This window comes from Suncus etruscus, chromosome 1 (genome assembly GCF_024139225.1).
Source record: "Suncus etruscus isolate mSunEtr1 chromosome 1, mSunEtr1.pri.cur, whole genome shotgun sequence".
In the NCBI taxonomy this organism is placed as follows: domain Eukaryota; kingdom Metazoa; phylum Chordata; class Mammalia; order Eulipotyphla; family Soricidae; genus Suncus; species Suncus etruscus.
In genome coordinates, this window is record NC_064848.1 from 136477855 (window position 1) to 136498150 (window position 20296).

General features: G+C 34.7%; 1 protein-coding gene across 1 annotated transcript in view; it reads right to left on the reverse strand.

The window, feature by feature from the left end:
- The window catches only part of ZNF800 (zinc finger protein 800), a 70530-nt gene that overhangs the window by 36336 nt on the left and 13898 nt on the right, over positions 1-20296 (reverse strand). The window contains exons 4-5 of the mRNA XM_049780887.1: positions 11089-11232; positions 4247-5936 (exon numbers count right to left, since the gene is read on the reverse strand). Of these exons, the coding sequence (XP_049636844.1) occupies positions 4247-5936; positions 11089-11232 (1834 nt within the window). The remainder of the gene's footprint in view (positions 1-4246; positions 5937-11088; positions 11233-20296) is intronic.

Below are 20296 nucleotides of genomic sequence, written 5' to 3' on the forward strand. Positions count from 1 at the left end.
TCCCTAAGTCCTAAGTCTATCATGATTATTTAATTTGGATATTATAAAAAAATGCACCTAATTGCTCAAAAAATTATTTTTTTTGGTTTTTGGGCCACACCTGGTGACGCTCAAGGGTTACTACTGGTTATGTTCTCAGAAATCCCTCCTGGCTTGGGCTTATATGGGATGCAGGGGGGATCAAACTGCAGTCCTAGGTCAGCGTGTGCAAGGCAAATGCCCTACCGCTTATACCACCACTCCAGCCCCTCGAACTTTTTGTTTGTTTTGGGCCATTTTCAGGGGTTACTCCTGGTTATGTACTCAGAAATTGCTCCTGGCTTTGGGGAACCAGATGGGATGCCGGGGATCTAACTGAGGTCCAGTCCTGTGTCAGCTGCACACAAGGCAAACATCCTATGGCTGCACTATCACTCTGGCCCCTAATTGCTCAAACCTTTTATATTTAGACAAGTATTGATATTCTACTTCTCTAGAATAACAATACTTGTCTAAATATAAAAACAGAAAAGCAGAATGCCTGTTGTGATACAGGCAGGGGTGGGGGAGGAGGAGGGCATTTGGTGGTGGGAATGTTGCACTGGTGAAGGGGGTGTATTCTGTTTATGACTGAAACCCAACTATGAACATGCTTGTAATTGTGGTGCTTAAATATTTATATATAAAGAATATCAAAAATGTATTCATACTTAAAAATAAATAAAATTAAAATTAAAAAAAATTCTACATGGATTCTATGGATGGGTCTTTATATACAATTGTTACAGTGGCAAAAGCAGTTCTCTTTATTTGTATATGAGATAATAATTTGTTTACAATATAAAGTAAAATTAGAAGTCAACTCAAAAAAATAAAAAACCAAGTATTGGTATAGTGCTACTATTTTTTTCAGAATTAAGGGGGGAAAACTCTTGACAGTCCTGAAAGGTTTCTGTCATCCTTTAAATTCTTGTTCTGTGGCCTTCAATTGTTACATTTATACATTATGAATGGTACAGTGGAAAAAAATGAGTGGTAAGGGATTCCAGCAACTGGAGCTTCCCTTGTGCCAACACCAAGCTATTTCTTTCTTTCCTATAGTATTCAACAATACAGAAAAGAAAAGTCTAATATAACAAATAAAAAGCTGAAGAAAAAAACTACCCCAAGTCTTTTAGGAGTCCTCTGGTTATAGGTATTTAAGTTTGAAAAAAATCTTTGAAACATGTTGTGTGTGGATACATAAAAGATAACACCTTGCAAAAAGTCAAACAGAGATTTAATAATATGCAACTAATGAAGATGGGTTTATAAATGAGATACCACCTACACATTAAGTTCCCTAAATATATTATGTTATTAATAATTAAAGTTAGACCTATAAGTACAAGTGGAAAAGAATATGTTTTTAAATTAAAGAAATTGTCACTCTAAACTTAAAAATACAACTATCAGGATATAATTAAAGTGAAGCCGGAATAATAGTCACGGAATATTAAATTTGCTAATAAAACATTAAGTTTCAACCAATGTACCTTTGTTGAAGCACATTTAGCTGAAATAACTTTGAGTCTGGTTTATTTCCATCACATAGAGTACATTTTTTCAACAAGAGCATTTACATTCAATATAGAACATTTCCAGCAACAGTTACAGTCTTTCTAGTTTCCTTTCACAGTTTATTTTAGTGCAATGCACTGGGAAGGGTATTTTTCTAGCTATAGGAGCACTGTATTATGACCTTGTGGATCTTCAACATTTAAAAAGTTTATACAAATGTATATTGATGGGACAGGATCCCTCTTAAGTACAAGTGTAAACCTATATAAAAACATGGCAATATAATCTCTACTATAGTTTTAAAATTATAATTTGACAAAAATCACTACAAAATAAAATATACCCTAAATGTACAAAACATTGATACACAAAAACCTGTCCAAGGTTTCATAAATATATATATACTTCTGTTTCCCTAAAATCGTGATTATGAAAATGAGTAAAAATTCATTATTTTCCAATTTTACAGTAGGAATCAAATTTCATCTAAATGGGTCATTTAACATTTTTCTTGGGAGAAAGAAACTAAAATCAGGTTTTATACCCAATCTTCCTTTTTTCTAAACAATATTGATGGAAAACAAACTAGTAATAAGATGTGGTTGTAGATGGATTGTCAACATCCATAAAATAGTAGATATTTTATACCTTCATATTAACATTAGTAAATATATGATCTTTAAAAAAAGAGAAACTGAAAACTTAAGTTGCATCTAACATTAAAGTGCTTTGTATAAAATTTAAGGGAAAATCAAGGAATGTTTAAATTTCATTCAAAATCCAAGTGTCTATATATGAAAAATATAATCATCCATGGATGAAAATGAACCGGAAACTTCTTGTAATATATATTTCAGAATGAAACTTTTAAACATTTAAGTTCTACAGAATAAAAATAAACATATAAAAATAAGTATAAATAGTAGGTTAAATATTTACATATGTTGCTACTAGTCTGTCTTTTGATCGTACCATACATTGACTAAAAAATCATCTATCTGTACAACCTGAAAGGAAAAATAATAAAGTAGAACTAAACCTCTAGGCTATAAGGGCTTTGTCAATTAAAGTCACCAGTGTGATATTTTCTTCAGGCTGTTGATCACTTTAATCAACAAACTTCTTAGGAAACAAACTTTGCAACATTTTTCTAAAAACTATAAACCAAAATGCACAAGGTCAAGGGCAATTAGCTGATGGGCTGTGATGACAAAATGTAATGTCATAGCTACTTGAAAGTGCTGAAAAGGCAGTGCCTTATAAACAAGTGGTTAGGTTGTTATTATTTTAGTCAGAAAACAGCAGTTACAGTTGAATATTTAGGAAAATTGTTTTCTTTTTCTCTCATAGTACCATTTGAAGACGTTTAGTGGTTCTAACACCAATATAAAGTCTTTCCACAAAAATGAACTCCAAACCTTTTCGTACATCACTTGAAGTTATCTGAGGAGAAATGGGAATAAATGAACACTTTTGAGTTTACTAATAAAACCTAGTTTTTCTATTATACAAAGTAAATGATTTATAAAGGATGGCTTCATCTCAAGTTTTCCAAATAAAAACTGTGTGATAACCAAACCAGAACATTTAATGTCTCAGCACTTGAAACTAAGCATCCTGCTTCAAAATCTGAATCAAAAAATAATTAGTGCTCTTTAAGTGTATTAAATGACTTACTAGTAAGGGACATAGTACTAAAAAATAATTTAATGCTCTTTAAATATGTTAAATGACTTACTACTAAGGGACATTTTACTGAATGTAAAATTTTAAAATATATAGACTTGCAAAAACAAATCCAGGTAGTTTAATTTTTATTTTTGACTGCATTTTGTCAAATCTACATTTGCTCAAAATCCCTCTAAAAATAAATGTAATTTTTCTTCTTTCCCAATAAGAGATTTTCCTTTTCTTGCAATATACAACCACCAAATAAAGGAAAAAATTCTTACATAATGACTATATTAAAATGATGATCACCAAAAGGTTTGTTAAACTTAAAAAGTAAGAATAAGGACTTGGGACCTACGCTCATCATTTTTTCACACACAAACTAAAAAACCATTATTCTGACATTCAACAGAAGAGAAAAAAAAAACAAACAAACTTTCTGCTATCACATTGTCTGGAATCACTATGTCAAACATAAATAATAAAACTAATCATTCTAAATTAAACTTGAGAATTTTTTTCTGAGCACAGCATTTTATTTAGCTGTCACAGAGATTAATTTTTACAATAATCACAGTGCCTCAAAATACTATTTTCCTATAATTATTGCCTTCACAAATTTATTCTAATATATTTAACTTTCCTACAATGCATTAATTAGTAGACTAAGTCACTGAATTAAATTGAACCTGTGCAAAGTTAGTTTAAACAGAAGACTTCTGTAAACATAAGCCAATATGAATGTGTACTTTTTACAACAGTAAAAGGAAAGCACTGACCCTGTGCCATCTATCTATAACTATATGGCATTGTCCTATAGAAGATAAGCTTTGATGTAACTTTTGTTCCCAAGCCACTAGAACAAAGGTCACTGCAGAAGTAAATGCATATTGCACATTACTTTTGCAGTTCCCATTACCATAGATATGTGGAAGCAAATACATGTTAAAACGGAACCAGCTACAAATTACGGTCAAATAATTTTTAGTTTGATGGGGGGGGGGGGAGGGAGCAAAACTCTGTAACTGTTCCTCACCAGACAAGAGCCTTAGATCTTGTACTTCGGCCTTTGGTTTTGTTTCCTTCAGGTGAATTGGAAGCATTTGCCTTATGAGTTTTCTTATGGTGTTCAAGGTAAGTCTTTTTGGCAAATGCCTTTCCACATTTATTGCATCTGTGAAGAGAAAAGTTCTTTGTGACTTTTACTTCAATACCAACATCAGCTACTTCGTACTTTTTACTAGGAGAGTTAGAAGTGCCATCATGTTTTGAATCACTATGTTTTGCCTCGTCCCTCGGAGGGCCTCTTTTTCCCACTTTATTTAGAACAACATCAATGGGCTTTTTTATAGCCCTGATCTCTAAACTGGCTGTTATTTTCCCAAGATAGCGGGATGACTTTTTATGAACCACAGTTACATGTCGTATCACATCACGCTTCCGACGAGTTTCATAAGTGCAAAGAGGACACTTGTAGAATTTAACATAAATGTTATTCCCATCTGTGTGCAACTCAATGTGTTTAGTCAAGTTCTGTTTGGAAGTAAACTGACGTTTACAAAGTTTACAGTAAAGTTGCTTAAAGTCAAAGCCAGCTGAAAGTTTTGGTCTCCTGGTTTTTTGATGGCCACCTGCAGCAGACAGACTAGTTGATTTAGGGTTTTCAGAGTCTTGTTTAACTTTATTTTTCTGTGCTGCCGGTGTGTTCTTTTTTTCCTTTGAATGATTTGTTCCTTTTAATTCATTCTGTAGAGAATGGGTAATAGAAGGGGGTGAAGATTCTACAGAATCTGTTGGTTCAACTTTAACTTTTATTTCTGAACTTTTGGCAGTATTATTAGGGCCTTTCTCTCTTTTAGAGTTTGGTCCAGAAAGAGTTATCTTGTGGGCAATTTGCATATGTCTTTTAAGCATTATTTGTGAACTATATTTCCTCTTGCAAAGGAGGCATTTGCATGTAGCTAAATTGTATTCAGCCTTTGAAGACTTTTGTTTACGCGTCTTAAAAGATTTTTTAGGAGAAACAGAATCCAGGAACAAAGGTTGCCCCGGCTTTGTTGCTATATCAGGAGTAATTGAATCCCTCCTTAGTCCTCTATGAACTTCATCAAAATGCCTCCTTACATTCGCTTTTGTAGCAAATGATTTAAAACATACTGGACAACTCCTGCTTAATGAAACTAGAAAATTCTTATTGCGTCCCTTAGACTTGTTTGGTTTCTTTCGTGTTTCAATGTACTTTTTTAGTTCTTCCATCTTTTTCTTGTGCACTTTCCGAATGTGACGACGAATGCCTCGCCTGGAATTGAATTCTTTTCTACAAAGACTACATATCAACTGGTGACCAAAATCAGAATTGTCTGAAGTATCCAAGTCAGCCTGTGATTCCTGAGGTTGTTCAACAGACGCAGGTGCAACTTCATCTGCCACAATCTCAACAGGAGAGGGCTCTGTAGTTTCCACCTCTGTATTTGGGACGGGTGATGTTTTAGACTGTTCAGTGCTAGTAGTTTCCTGTATTTGAACTTCAACTTCTTCAGGAGGACTGCTTGACTCTGTAACTTCAGTAGAATTATCAGTCCTTGAAATATACTGAAACACGGCATTCTGATTAGTTTCTATAGGTTCTAGCTTAATAATATATTCTCGTTTGTCCACACTTGGATAAATGGCTTCTAGGAGATCATTTATAGCTTGACTCTGCTTATCATTTACATCAGGAAGGTCTGTTAGAGAAAAAAATTAAATATGATTAGATAAGACCTCTGTTATTTCAAAATGTATTATGAACTCTAAAAATTTCTTTTATTACTGGTTCACATTTATTTTTTATAAGAATATTGTACTTTTTGGTAATTTTATGAGAATAAAAACTCGCTTTAAACTAAAACTTAGTTTAATTAAAAATCTATCGGAGAGATAGCATGGAGGTAAGACATTTGCCTTTCATGTAGAAGATCAGTGGTTCGAATTCTGGCAATCCATATGGTCCCCCGTGCCTGCCAGGAGCGATTTCTGAGCATGGAGCCAGGAGTGACCCCAGTGGGCTGCTGGGTGTGACCCAAAAACAAACAAAAAAAATCTATCTGATCACAGCACACAAATGTAAAGGAGCAGATGCAATCACCAGAACTCCATCTGCTTCTATATCCTTAACATATAATATGAGTCCTCAATAATATTTTAGCATAAAAACTTTAATCCAGAAAAAAAATCTCATAAGCCAAAATAGAAAAAAATATCAAAATAATGCTAATATAAAAATGATTTTGTAAAAAAAAACACTCCTATTTTCTTAGCCCATAATAACCTAGTTTAACTACAGGAAGGCATTTGAATATCTTATAAACATTTAAAAAATATAATGCAGAAATATGTATTAAAGCTAGTTTATTACATGTCTTAAGATGAAACAATTCTATTCCTTAATAATTATAGAGTATAAAACAGATGTAATTTTAATTTTATAATTATAAACTTCTATATGCAACCAACATCCTAATTTTAATAACTGCATAACAGTTATGTGTACACATACAGCTCAAAAAATCTGGCTACAAGGCCAAAGAGATAGTGTAGGAGGGCTAAAATGCTTGCCTTGCATATGGCCAACCTCAGTTCCGATTCTAAGCACTGTATAGTGATCCCCAAGCACAGAACCTGGAGTAAGGCCTGGGGAGAGCCGTATGTGGCACAACCCAAACCATAGACCCCCCTAAGTCACCCTCATCAAAGAAGTTACCAGTCCCTGCCTGGCACAACATACAAGCAAACCTATCAAATCCCCAGAGCATTGGCAAAAGTCAATCCTGAACACAGAATCAGAAACAGATCAGTCATAGCTCAAAACCATGCCCCTCAAAAATTAAGTATGTGAATAAAATCTAGCTACAAAGATGCATCATCAATCTGGTATCAACTCAAAAAATCAAATGATTCCTAAGTTTTAGTCTACTCATCTTTGTTCTGAAGATGATAAAACAGGAATATGGATTACAACTTCAAAGAAATATATCCAGAATAAATGTTGCCAAGAATACACAGTAATCCAATTTATCCAACTTAATAAATCAAATTCACAACAAAAATAATAAAGTATAACTATCAGAAAATTACCTAATTTTTCCTATTTCTCAAATTAAAAGATTGGACTTAAAACTAAGCTATATAATGGCCTTTTCATTACATTAGAATGATTAATAGTAACAGAGAAAGTTTTCAAACAAATTTTTGTTGTATTTATGGCCTGTATAAATTTCAAATTAATTTCATGTTTATTTAAGCAATATTTTTTTCAATTTGGAGTCAGATTTCATTTCATTTCTATTCAAAAAATTTGAAAAACTCATAAAACTCATAAATTCGGTTATAAAATTGACAAAATTAATTCTATATTTTCTAAATCCACAAGAACTTAATCCTTGAAAACAAATAATGAAGGTAGCTTATTGCTTTTAAAATGTTTGATCTGTGCAAAAGCCAAAATCGCTAACTACAGAAGACTGACTGTGACCACCATGACTGGGCAGAATGTATCCTGGGACCAATAAAACAGACCTGAGTCTAGGCTTTGGCCTATGATCTATACAACAACCAAGAACTCTAATACCAGAGGTCTGACTGAGACAACTGCAACTGAGCAGAACTTCTGGAAACATAATGAAAGATTCTATCCTTGGCTTCGTCCTAGGATCAGTGCAAAAACCAAGTCCACCAACTATAGAAAATTAAAATAACAGTGATGGAACAGAACTTCTGAAACTGTAAAGAAAGACTCTATCCTAGGCTCCATCCTATGACATGGGCAAATACTAAGATCACTAGCTACAGAGGCCTGATCTTATCATCCACGACAGAGCAGAAAACTTCCAGACATCACAAAAGGACCTGGGGAGAGTAAAAGAGCATGTACAGAGCCTGTAGTTATACCCATGACAATATACTTCAAGGGCGGAGAAACCCTGTATCTCTTAGGCCAGGGGAATTCCCTTTCTAATCTCCCCAATTTTTACTGTGCCTATGCAAAAAAAAAAAATAGCACAATTAAATTTTTTAAATTTATTTTCTTATAATTGTTGCTGCTTGTTTTATTTCTTTTCTTTGCCTTTTTTATTTTTTTATTTTTTATTTATTTATTTATTTATTTTTGCCCTGTGCTTTATTTCATCTTTATTTCAGGACCGTGGTTAGTGTTAGGTTGTTGTCTTTATTACTATGGTGCTTTTCAAGTTTTTTGTTTTTGTTTTTGTTTTGTTTTGTTTTGTTTTGGGGGGGGTTGATTTTTTTTGTATTATTTTTATGTTTTCCTTTCTTTTTCCCTTTCTTTTCTTAAATTGATTTTTATAGTCTCTAGAAGGACTCCTCCCATATTTTGCTTGTTTGAATTTTTGCCCCCCACTTTTTTTCTTTTTCTTTCTTTTTTCTTACCTTCAAACAGAACCACATAACTTGAACTATCTTGTTCTGCCTCACAAATTGTGGGGGAAATAACGGAGGGTACCAACACCAAACAGTCGTACGAACGTTGAGTAGAAATAAAAAATGATCAGACTTAAACACAAAATCCAAAGCCAACTACAAGAGAATTGATATCCAATCTACAACAAGCTAAACACAGAAGGGACCACTTATATTAGCAGCCCAGGGGGCAAAGGAGGGGTGATATGGGATGCATGCTGGAGGGAAGATAACATTGGTGCTGGGAATGCCCGATTCAATGCCACTATGTACCTAAAATACTACTGTGAATGATTTATAATCCACTTTGGTCAAAATAAAAATTATTAATAAAAAAATATTTAAAGGAGGGGCCAGAGTGGTAGCACAGCAGTGGGGCATTTGCCTTGTACAATCCCCAGCATCCATATGGTCCCCTAAAGCCAGGGACAATTTCTGAGCACATAGCCAGGAGTACCCCTGAGCATCAGCAGGTGAGACCCCCCCAAAAAAAACCCTAAAAAAAACAAAAATAAAATGTTTCAAAGGAATTAGTTTTTATATCAAAAACACATGAATATCTTTATTTAAGCACCTTGATTACAGACATGATTTTAGTTGGGTTTCAGTCATATAAAGAACAACCCCCTTCACCAGTGCAACATTCCCAAATACAGAAGTTAGTACATAAAATTTTTTTTTCAAGTTTCTATAAAGCTAGTAATTAAGACTGAAAATTGATTTCTAAACATATTTTTCATCATATTTTCAGTTATATTATTTTCACAAGATATTATGAATGCTCATGTGGAAGAAATATTCTTTCAATAAATGTTGAAGTATTCATGCTGTCAAATACAAATTTCCACCTCCATTTCAATTGACTACTATTTGATATTTGTTTTGTTTTTCTTTTATATTTTCAAAGCATAGATCTGTGTATATTATATGCATTATTCAAATTTTTGAAATTACTTCCCCTATTTTTACTGAAAATATTTTAGGTTTATCTGCAACTTCCAGATACATAAGGCATAAACATAAGACCTCTTTTCCTTCCTTTACACATATGTCTGAATATGTCAATCTTCATATTATAATATACTTTGTAATTTTTTCTGTAATTGTTTTCATTTCAATTAATGCATAATTTTCTCAAAAAATACATGAATATCCAAAATAACTGAATTATGAACAACTTTATGTCAGTTTTTAAATAAATTTCCAAATATTGAAAAAAGGAACACATTATACTAATTTAATCATATAGGGACAACTTAATGCGACATATATCTGGCTCCACCATGACTTTAACTTTAAACAGACTCCAATGCATAAAACTATTGAGTTTAATTAAGCTTCTGATAAAATAACAATTTCACTCAGGACAAAACTAATCTTCAATACCCACAGAACAGTATAAAGAGTAATATGTTAATGCTCTTCACTTCCTAAGAAACTAATTATTTTTCTTTCTTCAATTTCAAATGTTCTCATGTATTTAAGGGGAATCTAAACAAATGACCAATAATATATGGTAAAAGTTGTTAAAGAAATTAAGAGTAAAAAATAATACTATCCCCTTTCTTAAAGTTTTATTATTTTAACACATAGGGGCCACATACAGGGGTTAATGAACTTTCCTTGAAAGTGGTCAATTCCCATTTAATCACTGGTACCACATATATTATCCCTGAGCATCAAACAGAGCCAAGACTAAGCCTTGAGCCCAAAACTCAGGGTTTATAAACTTATAAGAACCTTGAGTATAAACTATATGGCTCACATAAATATCAAAAAAAAAAAACCATTATATTGGAGCTGGTAATATTCAGGGACTGTTTCCAACTCAATGCTCAAAGCCTCTTTCGTGCTAGGATAAAACATGGGGATCATGCATGCAAAGCATATACACAGCCTATTGAGGTGTCTCTCCTCTTATCCAATTTACTTTCTTTTTTCAGCTTTAAAAAAATGTTTTCATCTGTTTTTCTTTTGCTTTATTTTCATATCTAATATTTTAATACAAATATAATCTCAAATAAAAATCTATGTATTGTAGAAAATATCCAAGAGAAAAAAAAAAGCACTACTGAAAAACAAGTAAGAAGAAACTGGAGAAATCAGTACAGCAGTTTGTGTTGCTTGCTTTGGACAAGGCTGACCTGGGTTTGATATCTGGCAGCCCATAATAGTCTCCAGAGCCCACAAGAAGTGATCCCTGAGCACAGAGCGAGGAGTAAGCCCTGAGAACAAGTTTGGCTCTAAAGCAAAACAAGCCATAAAACTCTAAGAAACTAAATATAACTAGTCATGTATTTCATTTTACTCTCCATCATTAAATTATCTGTAACTAGCTAGTAATACCTTCTAAGCACAAGATATAGCTTAGCAAAACACCTAACTATAACATGCATAACTGGATATATAAATAAAACTTACTGTCATCCATCTGGAGACTTGGTGGACAGTAGAATTTCTTATGGGTAATTAAATTTGGTAATCCTCTGAAGAGACTGCGGCATAATTTACATTCAAAAATAGTGTCCACATCTTTTAATAAAATATGTTTAAGCTGTTTAGTTCCTAAGAGAAAAAGAAAAGAAAATATAACAAAGTCTAACTTTAATATGCAATTTAAAAATGGGTAACATTGCTGACATATCTAAAGTGCAGTTATTCTTAAAAAAAAAAGTCAATTTTTCAGGTGTCTTAAAAACTAAATTATAAAAGAAATCCTAACGAAAATCCTACTATCACTTGAGACATTTAAAATTGATTACTTTTTTCTTATTCAGTAACCAATCACTTCTTGGTACGACTCTAATATCTGGTTGGCCATCACAATAGCCTTGGACTATAGATGTATATGATTTATATCTCTGAAAATTGATTCAATAGCTTTAGCATAGAAAAATAAAATATCCTCCCTCCCTCAACTCCCTGACAAAGTTTTTAACTGGTTATTTTAAAGCTTCTGCATAAGATAATAAATATGGAATACTGTAATATTATTTTCCTAATTCCTTACAGAAAGTCAAAACTACGCACAGGCTTGCCCTGTGACTTACCGTATTTTCCGGCATATAAGACGACTTTTGAAACAAAAAAAAGTCAACCAAAAATCGGAGGTCGTCTTATACACCGAGTATATCCCGAAAAATGTTTCAATATGCCGCTAAACGAAAATTATCTGAATATTGCCACAAAACGAATTTTCCAACTCGATCCTGCACCAATCACTGCAAGGCTGCTCGGACCGCCTCTCTAACTCAGCCAATCCAAGCAGGCTTTTTATGCATGCAAATTAGACAATGTTCTGGACCCGAATCTACACTGTAAAAAGCCTGCTCAGATTGGCCAGAGTCAGAGAGGAAGTCTCTTACAGTATAACCTTTGAACCTTTGCTTGTGATTGGCTCACTGTGTACATACAGTTGCAGCACAGGAACGTTCTGTCTGATTCAGCGAATATAGGCCTAAACCTATGTTTTAACTGCAAAAGTAGGGGGTCGTCTTATACGCCCAGTCATCTTATATGCCGGAAAATACAGCACTTAAAAATTCAACTCAAATTATTCAGGTTCTAGACATGATACAGTATATTCTATTGGATCACTAAATGAATCCCAACATGGGATGAGATGATAGTTAATTAGTGATCCAGTGGAGAATCCTTATCTAGCTTTTAGTTGCATGATAAATTTATCCAGATTCTTTCTCCTTTAAAAGCTTATCCCAGAGGGACCAGAGAGATAGCATGGAGGTAAGGCATTTGCCTTTCATGCAGAAGGTCATTGGTTCGAATCCCAGCATCCCATATGGTCCCCCGTGCCTGCCAGGAGTGATTTCTAAGCGTAGAGCCAGGAGTAACTCCTGAGCACTGCTGGGTGTGACCCAAAAACCAAAAACCAAAAAAAAAGCTTATCCCAGGGACCAGAGTGGTAGTTCAGCAGTAGGACATTTGCCTTGCACAAAGCTGACCTGGAATGGAACTGGGTTCGATCCCCAGCATCCCATATGGTACCAAGCCTGCCAGGAGCAATTTCTGAGTGCAGAGCCATGGGTACTTTAACACTGTGGTCAAAAAAAAAAAAAAAAAGGAAAAATAAATAAATAAAAGCTTATCCCAATTGAAATTAAATAATGATATAATTGCCAGTTTAATGTCTTTCTTCTCCATAGTATAAACTCCAAAAAAGCTAAGAACAAGCTTAATTTACAACAACAAAATATTTAGTTCTGATAATACTCAATGAAAAAAGTTTGATTAAATGCCATTGATCTAAGGAATCTAAGCATTATGTGGAAAATCAAAAATATAATAAAATGATAAGTACCAACATACATTTAATTTTTAAATAAAATATATCAACAAGAATGAAATGTCAATAGATCTATCTCTCCTTCTGAAGGTTCCTGTTACAAGTAAACTGATGAAAGCATTACTTTCTAACTAATCTTGTTTCCTCAAATTTAAAAAAATAAACAGTATTAGAGAATAAAGGTCTCCAAAAATATTTCTAAAACTATAATAGGTACAAATAATTCCACTGTTCAACAAGCTCTAAGAGTAGACAAAATCTCAGTATAATTAATACAGCAGAGTCTACTAAATCAAATATTTGACTCTTTTGTAATCTACTTACATTTATTTCCATATTAATCATTTTGTGTTCTATTTCACTTTGAAGACAGGTCAATTCTCAAAAGTTTAATGCAAACAAATTGATTCATATTACCAAGAACTTATTACTAAGTTTTTAGAGATTCAAATTCTGATATATAATCGCATGACCTTAAATACTTATATAATCTCTACATTAAAGTCTATCCACCTTGTAAAATGAACAAACCAAAACACACTGTCTCAGTGTCAGAGGGATAGCACAGTGGTTATATTGCAGCATTTGCCTTGAATGCTGCTCATCCTAGTTTGTTCCCAAGCATCACATATGGTCCCTTGAACATCACCACAAGTGATTCCTGAGCACAGAGCCAAGAAAAGTTCCAAAATTGAAAACCAAACAACCTCAAGTAATCATAATTTTTAAGAAAGATATACACATAAATTTCATAAAAATTAGTTTCTATTGTGGAAACATATAAAATATGAATTTCACTAATTATCATCTTAAAATCAACTTTGACCTTACTATACCATGTCATTAAAGTCAAAAATGTTTTTTAAAGATTCAGTGACTAACTTGAGTATATTCTTTACATAAAAGTATGTTCATATTCATACATATACATACACACACATGCACAGACACTCAATTTCTCCAGTCCATTTCACATTACAAAATTATCTTGGCAGGCAGAGACAGTCCAGAAGTTAAGGCACTTGTGTTCTATGCAGCTGGTTGATCCCTAGCACCACAAATGGTTCCCTGCATATTAACAATAATAGTCCCTAAGTACCATCCAACATCCAAAATATATAATGACAATAGACTACTAATATTTAGTTCTTAATTCATGTCATAAGTGACTAATAAACAGTAAGAGGTAGACAGATGATTTAATAATAACTAGCTAAAACTTTAAAAATCATCTATATACTGTACAGAGAAAGTATAGTTTAGTATGTCAATAGTGTCTATCTTTTAATACAGGTAAGAAAACTCATGCACCAGAAAGATGGTACAGGAGTAAGGCACTTGTCTTACACGCGGTTGACCCAGGTTCAATTCCTGGCACACCCCAGCCCAGCCCAGAATGACCCATGATGGGGCTGGAGAGCTAGTACAGTAGTAGGGCATTTGCTTTGCATGCAGCCAATCCAGGACAAATGGTGGTTCAAATCCTGGCATCCCATATGTTCCCCTAAGCCTGCTAGGAACGATTTCTAAGCACAGAGCCAGGAGTAATCCCTGAGCACTGCCAGGTGTGACCCAAAAACCGAAAGAAAAAAAAAAAAAAGAATGATCCATATATGTAGTTAGGAATAAGCCCTGAACACAGCTGAGAGTAGCTCCAAACAAGTTTAGATCTAGACAGACAGCACCTTGAGGAATGAAATTGCTTTGCATGCAGCTGTGATATTAGGTATGAGCCCTGATATCCCGTATGGCCCCCCAGGAGTGATTCTGGAGTATAGAGCCAGGAGTAAGCCCTGAGTATGTGTCCCCCCCCCCCAAAAAGAAGAAAAAATATTTGAAAAAAGATATAAAAAAATCCTGAAATAAGTTTAACATAAAAGTTTAATGAATACTTAAATGGCAAGTATAATATAAAACACTAAACATTTAAAAATAACTAGTAAAAATGTGACAGCAACCAAATCAGACCCAGCTGTCTAATTGATTCTCTAAATCAAACAGAAAAAATACATATATGTATCTATTTCTTACTTAATCCAAGTTACAGATCTAGTTTTACTTAATGGAGAGTATATTTATTCCCAATAATCATTTTCAAACCACAACCCTCCCCAAAATGTTTGGCTCTCATCTTGACCAGTCAAGCTATAATTATTAATCACAAATTCTTCCTAATATACACATATCAAATTTCATTGATGTCAAGGATTTACCAAATTCTTGTACTTTTCAGTCCTCCACCAGTTTCCTTACCCTTAACCCCCCTACTACAAAATATAGTAGCAATAGACTGTATTAATATTTAGTTCTTAGTGTCATAAGTGACTAAAACAGTAATAAGTACATTGAGAAAATAACTAAAGCTTTTAAATGCATCTATATACTGTACTATATATATACTATATACTGAGGAAATATAGTTAAGTATATTAATAGTGGCTCTGAATATCTGAATTATCTTTTTTATTGCAAATCTATGCAAAAGTGTTCAGTTATCATTCCCTTGTCATACAACTACACCTTTCACTGGATCATCTTCCACACCATCAGTAAATTAAGATTGTCAAACCAGGATGACATTGGCATTCACATGGCACTCACATTTTAACTAGTTATTTTTAAATGTTTAGTCTTATACTTGACATTGACATTTAAGTAGTCATTTGAATTTTTATGTTAAACTTATTTCAGGTATTTGTGCATCTTTTTTCAAATATTTCTTCTTTTTTTTTGAGGGGGTGCATAGTCAGGGCTTACTCCTGGCTGTCTACTCAAGAATCACTCCTGGAAGGTTCTGGGGGGGGGGGCATATAAGATATGGGGCACCAGGGATCATACCTGTGAGCTTACAATCTCCCCTATTTTTCTTCTCTAGCCTGTCCAGATAAGTCTTCAGATTCCAGATAAGATAGAACTGTTGTCAGGAAGCATTTATCTCATTTCTCCTGTTTATAAGAATATACCTATATGCCTATATTCCCATCATATCCTCTACATCTACATTAGTTTATCCCACTATCTTGTAATTAATTATATTTCTGTATTTCCATTAAACTGAAAATTCTAGCAGAGACAAAACTGTTGTTAGTGTTCACCATTACATTCCTGATTCTTGAAATTATACCTAATTAACATTTGCTAAGAGACAGATTCAAGAGTTCTATGTCTAAAAAAAAAATCTATGAGATTTATTTTGTTTTATATAAAATTGACTAGAAGTACAAATCATGAACCAAAAACATTTTCTTTTTTTTAATTTTTGCTTTACAGCGACACCAGTGCTGCTCAAGGGTTACTCCTAGCACTGCAATAGAAATCACTACTGGGTGGCTCCCTGTGTGTGACACCAGGCGGGGAAAATCCGCGAAAGTACACCGGCCCAGTGGGGCTCAGCTGTGAAAGACTGTGAGTGTGACCTGTCTATGTCTGTCTACTGTCCTCTTGCGTGAAACTCTTGCGAGTGGGGCAAAAAGAGGCTCAGAGGAGCACGGCCGCTCCGCTTCGCTACGTGGCCGTGCACTCTTTCTAAGGAAAGAACTCCATTGCAACAAGAAGGAAAAATCACACTAAGAACGGCGCTATATCACAGAAGCAAACATTTCTCTCTGGACTGTCTTCTCTGTTACATGCTCGGGCCTAAGATTTGACCCAGTGTGAGGCTTCATCCACGGAGGACTCCCCTCCCTTAGAGGCAAGTCAGCCCATCCAGAAAGGGAGGAGCCAGAGGAGTGTGCTGCCTACATCATATAGACAATGAATACCACTACAACACGTAGAAAAACCCACAATACAAATGTGACAATGGGGAAACAGCGCAGGCCAGCATCAGACATAGAGAATGAAGATGACAATTCTGAGGACCAGATAATGACTGAACAACTAATCAACCTCTCAGATAAGGACTTTAGACTAGCAATATGGAAGGTGCTCAACAGACTCCAAGAAACCATGGATCGAGTTGAACAGAACACTAATAAGAACCAAGAAAATATGAAGGCAGAAATGACAAAACTCCAAACTGAAATAACATGTCAACTAACAGGACTGAAAAACTCAGTAAACGAAGTGAATGACAAAATGGATAAGCTCTGGGACAGGGTATCAGAAGCTGAGAATAGACTTGGTGCTGTGGAAGATGAGATACATAACAATTCCATACAGCAGGAGAGATTGGACAAAAAACTTAAAGCAAATGAGCAGACAATGGAAAAATTAGTCAAAGAATGGGAACAGACGAAAATAGAAGTCTATGATAAGATCAACAGAAACAACTTAAGAATCATTGGAGTCCCAGAGACCCAGGAAGAAAATTTCCAGGAAGAATCAATGGTCAAGAACATCATTAAAGAGAAACTTCCAGAGCTAAAGAATATATGTGATCAAATCCTGCATGCCCGAAGAGTACCAACCAAAAGAGACCCCAGAAAAACCACCCCAAGACACATCCTAGTCACAATGACAAATCCCACAGATAGAGACAGAATTCTGAAAACAGCAAGATCAAAAGGGGAAATCATGTTCAAGCAAGCTTCCCTGAGATTTACAGCAGACCTGTCACCAGAAACGCTCAATGCCAGAAAGCAGTGGTGGGATATTGTGACAAGACTGAATGAAATGAATGCTTCACCCAGAATACTATACCCAGCAAAACTCACTTTCCGGTTTGATGGAAGAATACATGGTTTCACAGACAAAAAACAGCTCAGAAACTTCACAGACACAAAACCAGTCTTAAGAGAAAAACTGAAAGACCTAATCTAAGACAAGACTACCCAAAAGACACACCAAATTTTGAAATAAAGATGGCGTTAAATCCCAGGACAATTCTTTCTCTCAACGTCAATGGACTAAATGCACCAGTTAAGAGACACAGAGTGGCTAAATGGATCAAAAAACTCAATCCAACCTTCTGCTGCCTACAAGAAACGCACCTGAATAGTCAGAACAAACATAGACTCAAAATAAAAGGCTGGAGAAAAGTTATCCAAGCAAACAACACCCATAAAAAAGCTGGAGTGGCCATACTAATATCAGATAATGCAAACTTTATACTCAGGAAGGTTGTAAGGGACAAAGACGGACATTTTATATTAATCAAGGGGTACGTAGAGCAGGAAGAATTCACTCTCCTAAACATATATGCACCGAATGAGGGGCCAGCAAAATATTTAATACAACTGCTGACAAATCTGAAAAATAATATCAACAACAACACAATAATTGTGGGGGACCTAAACACGGCTTTGTCAACACTGGACAGGTCAACCAGACTGAAACCCAACAAGAATATACTAGACCTGAGGAGAGAAATGGAAGAAAGAGGCCTAGTGGATATATATAGGACACTCCATCCCCAGAAACCTGGATACACATTCTTCTCCAATGTACATGGGACATTCTCCAGGATAGACTACATGCTGGCACATAAAACATACCTCCATAAGATCAAGAGGATAGAAATTTTGCAGACTACCTTCGCTGACCACAAGGCTCTGAAATTATTTGTGAACTCCAAAGGGACTCAGAAGAAACACTTTAACACCTGGAAGTTAAACAGCCTCATGCTCAATAACCAGTGGGTCCGAGATGAAATCAAGGAGGAAATAAAAAGGTTCCTGGAAACAAATGACAATAAAGACACAAACTCTCAGAACTTATGGGACACAGCAAAAGCAGTACTGAGAGGAAAATTTATAGCTTTGCAAGCACACATCAGGAAGGAAGAAGGAGCTTACCTGAGTAGCTTAATGACACAGCTAATAGAACTAGAAAATGCTCAACAAAAGGACCCAAGAACAGGAAGACAGAAGGAAATAACAAAGCTGAGAGCAGAAATCAACGAAGTGGAAACTCAAAAAACAATCCGAAAGATCAACGAAAGCAGAAGTTGGTTCTTTGAAAAAATAAACAAGATTGATAGACCACTGGCAAACCTAACAAAGAAAGAGAGAGAGAGAAACTTGATAACTCGTATCAGGAATGAAAAAGGAGAGATCACTACTGATATGACAGAGATTAAAAGGGTAATCAGAAACTACTTTGAAAAACTCTACGCCACTAAAAATGAGAACCTGGAAGAAATGGATAAATTCTTGGACTCTTATAATCTTCCACGGTTGAAGGAAGAGGATGTAGCATATCTAAACACCCCCATCACCATTGATGAAATTAAAACAGTAATCAAATGTCTGCCGAAAAACAAAAGCCCAGGTCCAGATGGATTCACTAATGAATTCTATCAAACTTTCCAAGAGGAACTACTGCCAATCTTGGCAAGACTCTTTCATGAAATTGAACAAACAGAAACACTTCCAAATAGCTTTTATGAAGCCAACATCACCTTGATACCTAAACCAGACAGAGACGCTACCAAAAAAGAAAATTACAGACCAATATCACTGATGAATGCAGATGCAAAGATCCTCAACAAAATCCTGGCAAATAGGATTCAATGCCTCATTAAGAAGATCATCCACTACGATCAAGTAGGTTTCATCCCAGGAATGCAAGGCTGGTTTAACATCCGTAAATCTATCAACATAATACACAACATCAATAACAAGAAAAATAAAAACCACATGATCATATCAATAGATGCAGAGAAAGCATTTGATAAGGTCCAACACCCATTCTTGATCAAAACTCTCAGCAAGATGGGAATGGAGGGAACCTTTCTCAATATAGTGAAGGCCATCTACCACAAGCCAGTGGCAAATATTATCCTCAATGGAGAAAAACTGAAAGCCTTCCCTCTAAATTCTGGCACAAGACAAGGCTGTCCTCTCTCACCACTCCTATTCAACATAGCACTGGAAGTACTTGCTATAGCGATTAGGCAAGAAAAGGATATCAAGGGAATCCAGATAGGAAAGGAAGAAGTCAAGCTCTCACTGTTTGCAGATGACATGATACTCTACTTAGAAAACCCTAAAGACTCTATCAAAAAGCTTCTAGAAACAATAGACTCATATAGCAAGGTGGCAGGCTACAAAATTAACACACAAAAATCAATGGCCTTTCTATACACCAACAGTAATAAAGAAGAAATGGACATTAAGAAAACAACCCCATTCACAATAGTACCACACAAACTCAAATATCTTGGAATCAACTTGACTAAATATGTGAAGGACCTATACAAAGAAAACTATAAAACTCTGCTCCAAGAAATAAGAGAGGACACACGGAAATGGAAACACATACCCTGCTCATGGATTGGCAGGATTAACATCATCAAAATGTCAATACTCCCCAAGGCATTATACAGATTTAATGCCATCCCTCTAAAGATACCCATGACATTCTTCAAAGAAGTGGATCAGACAC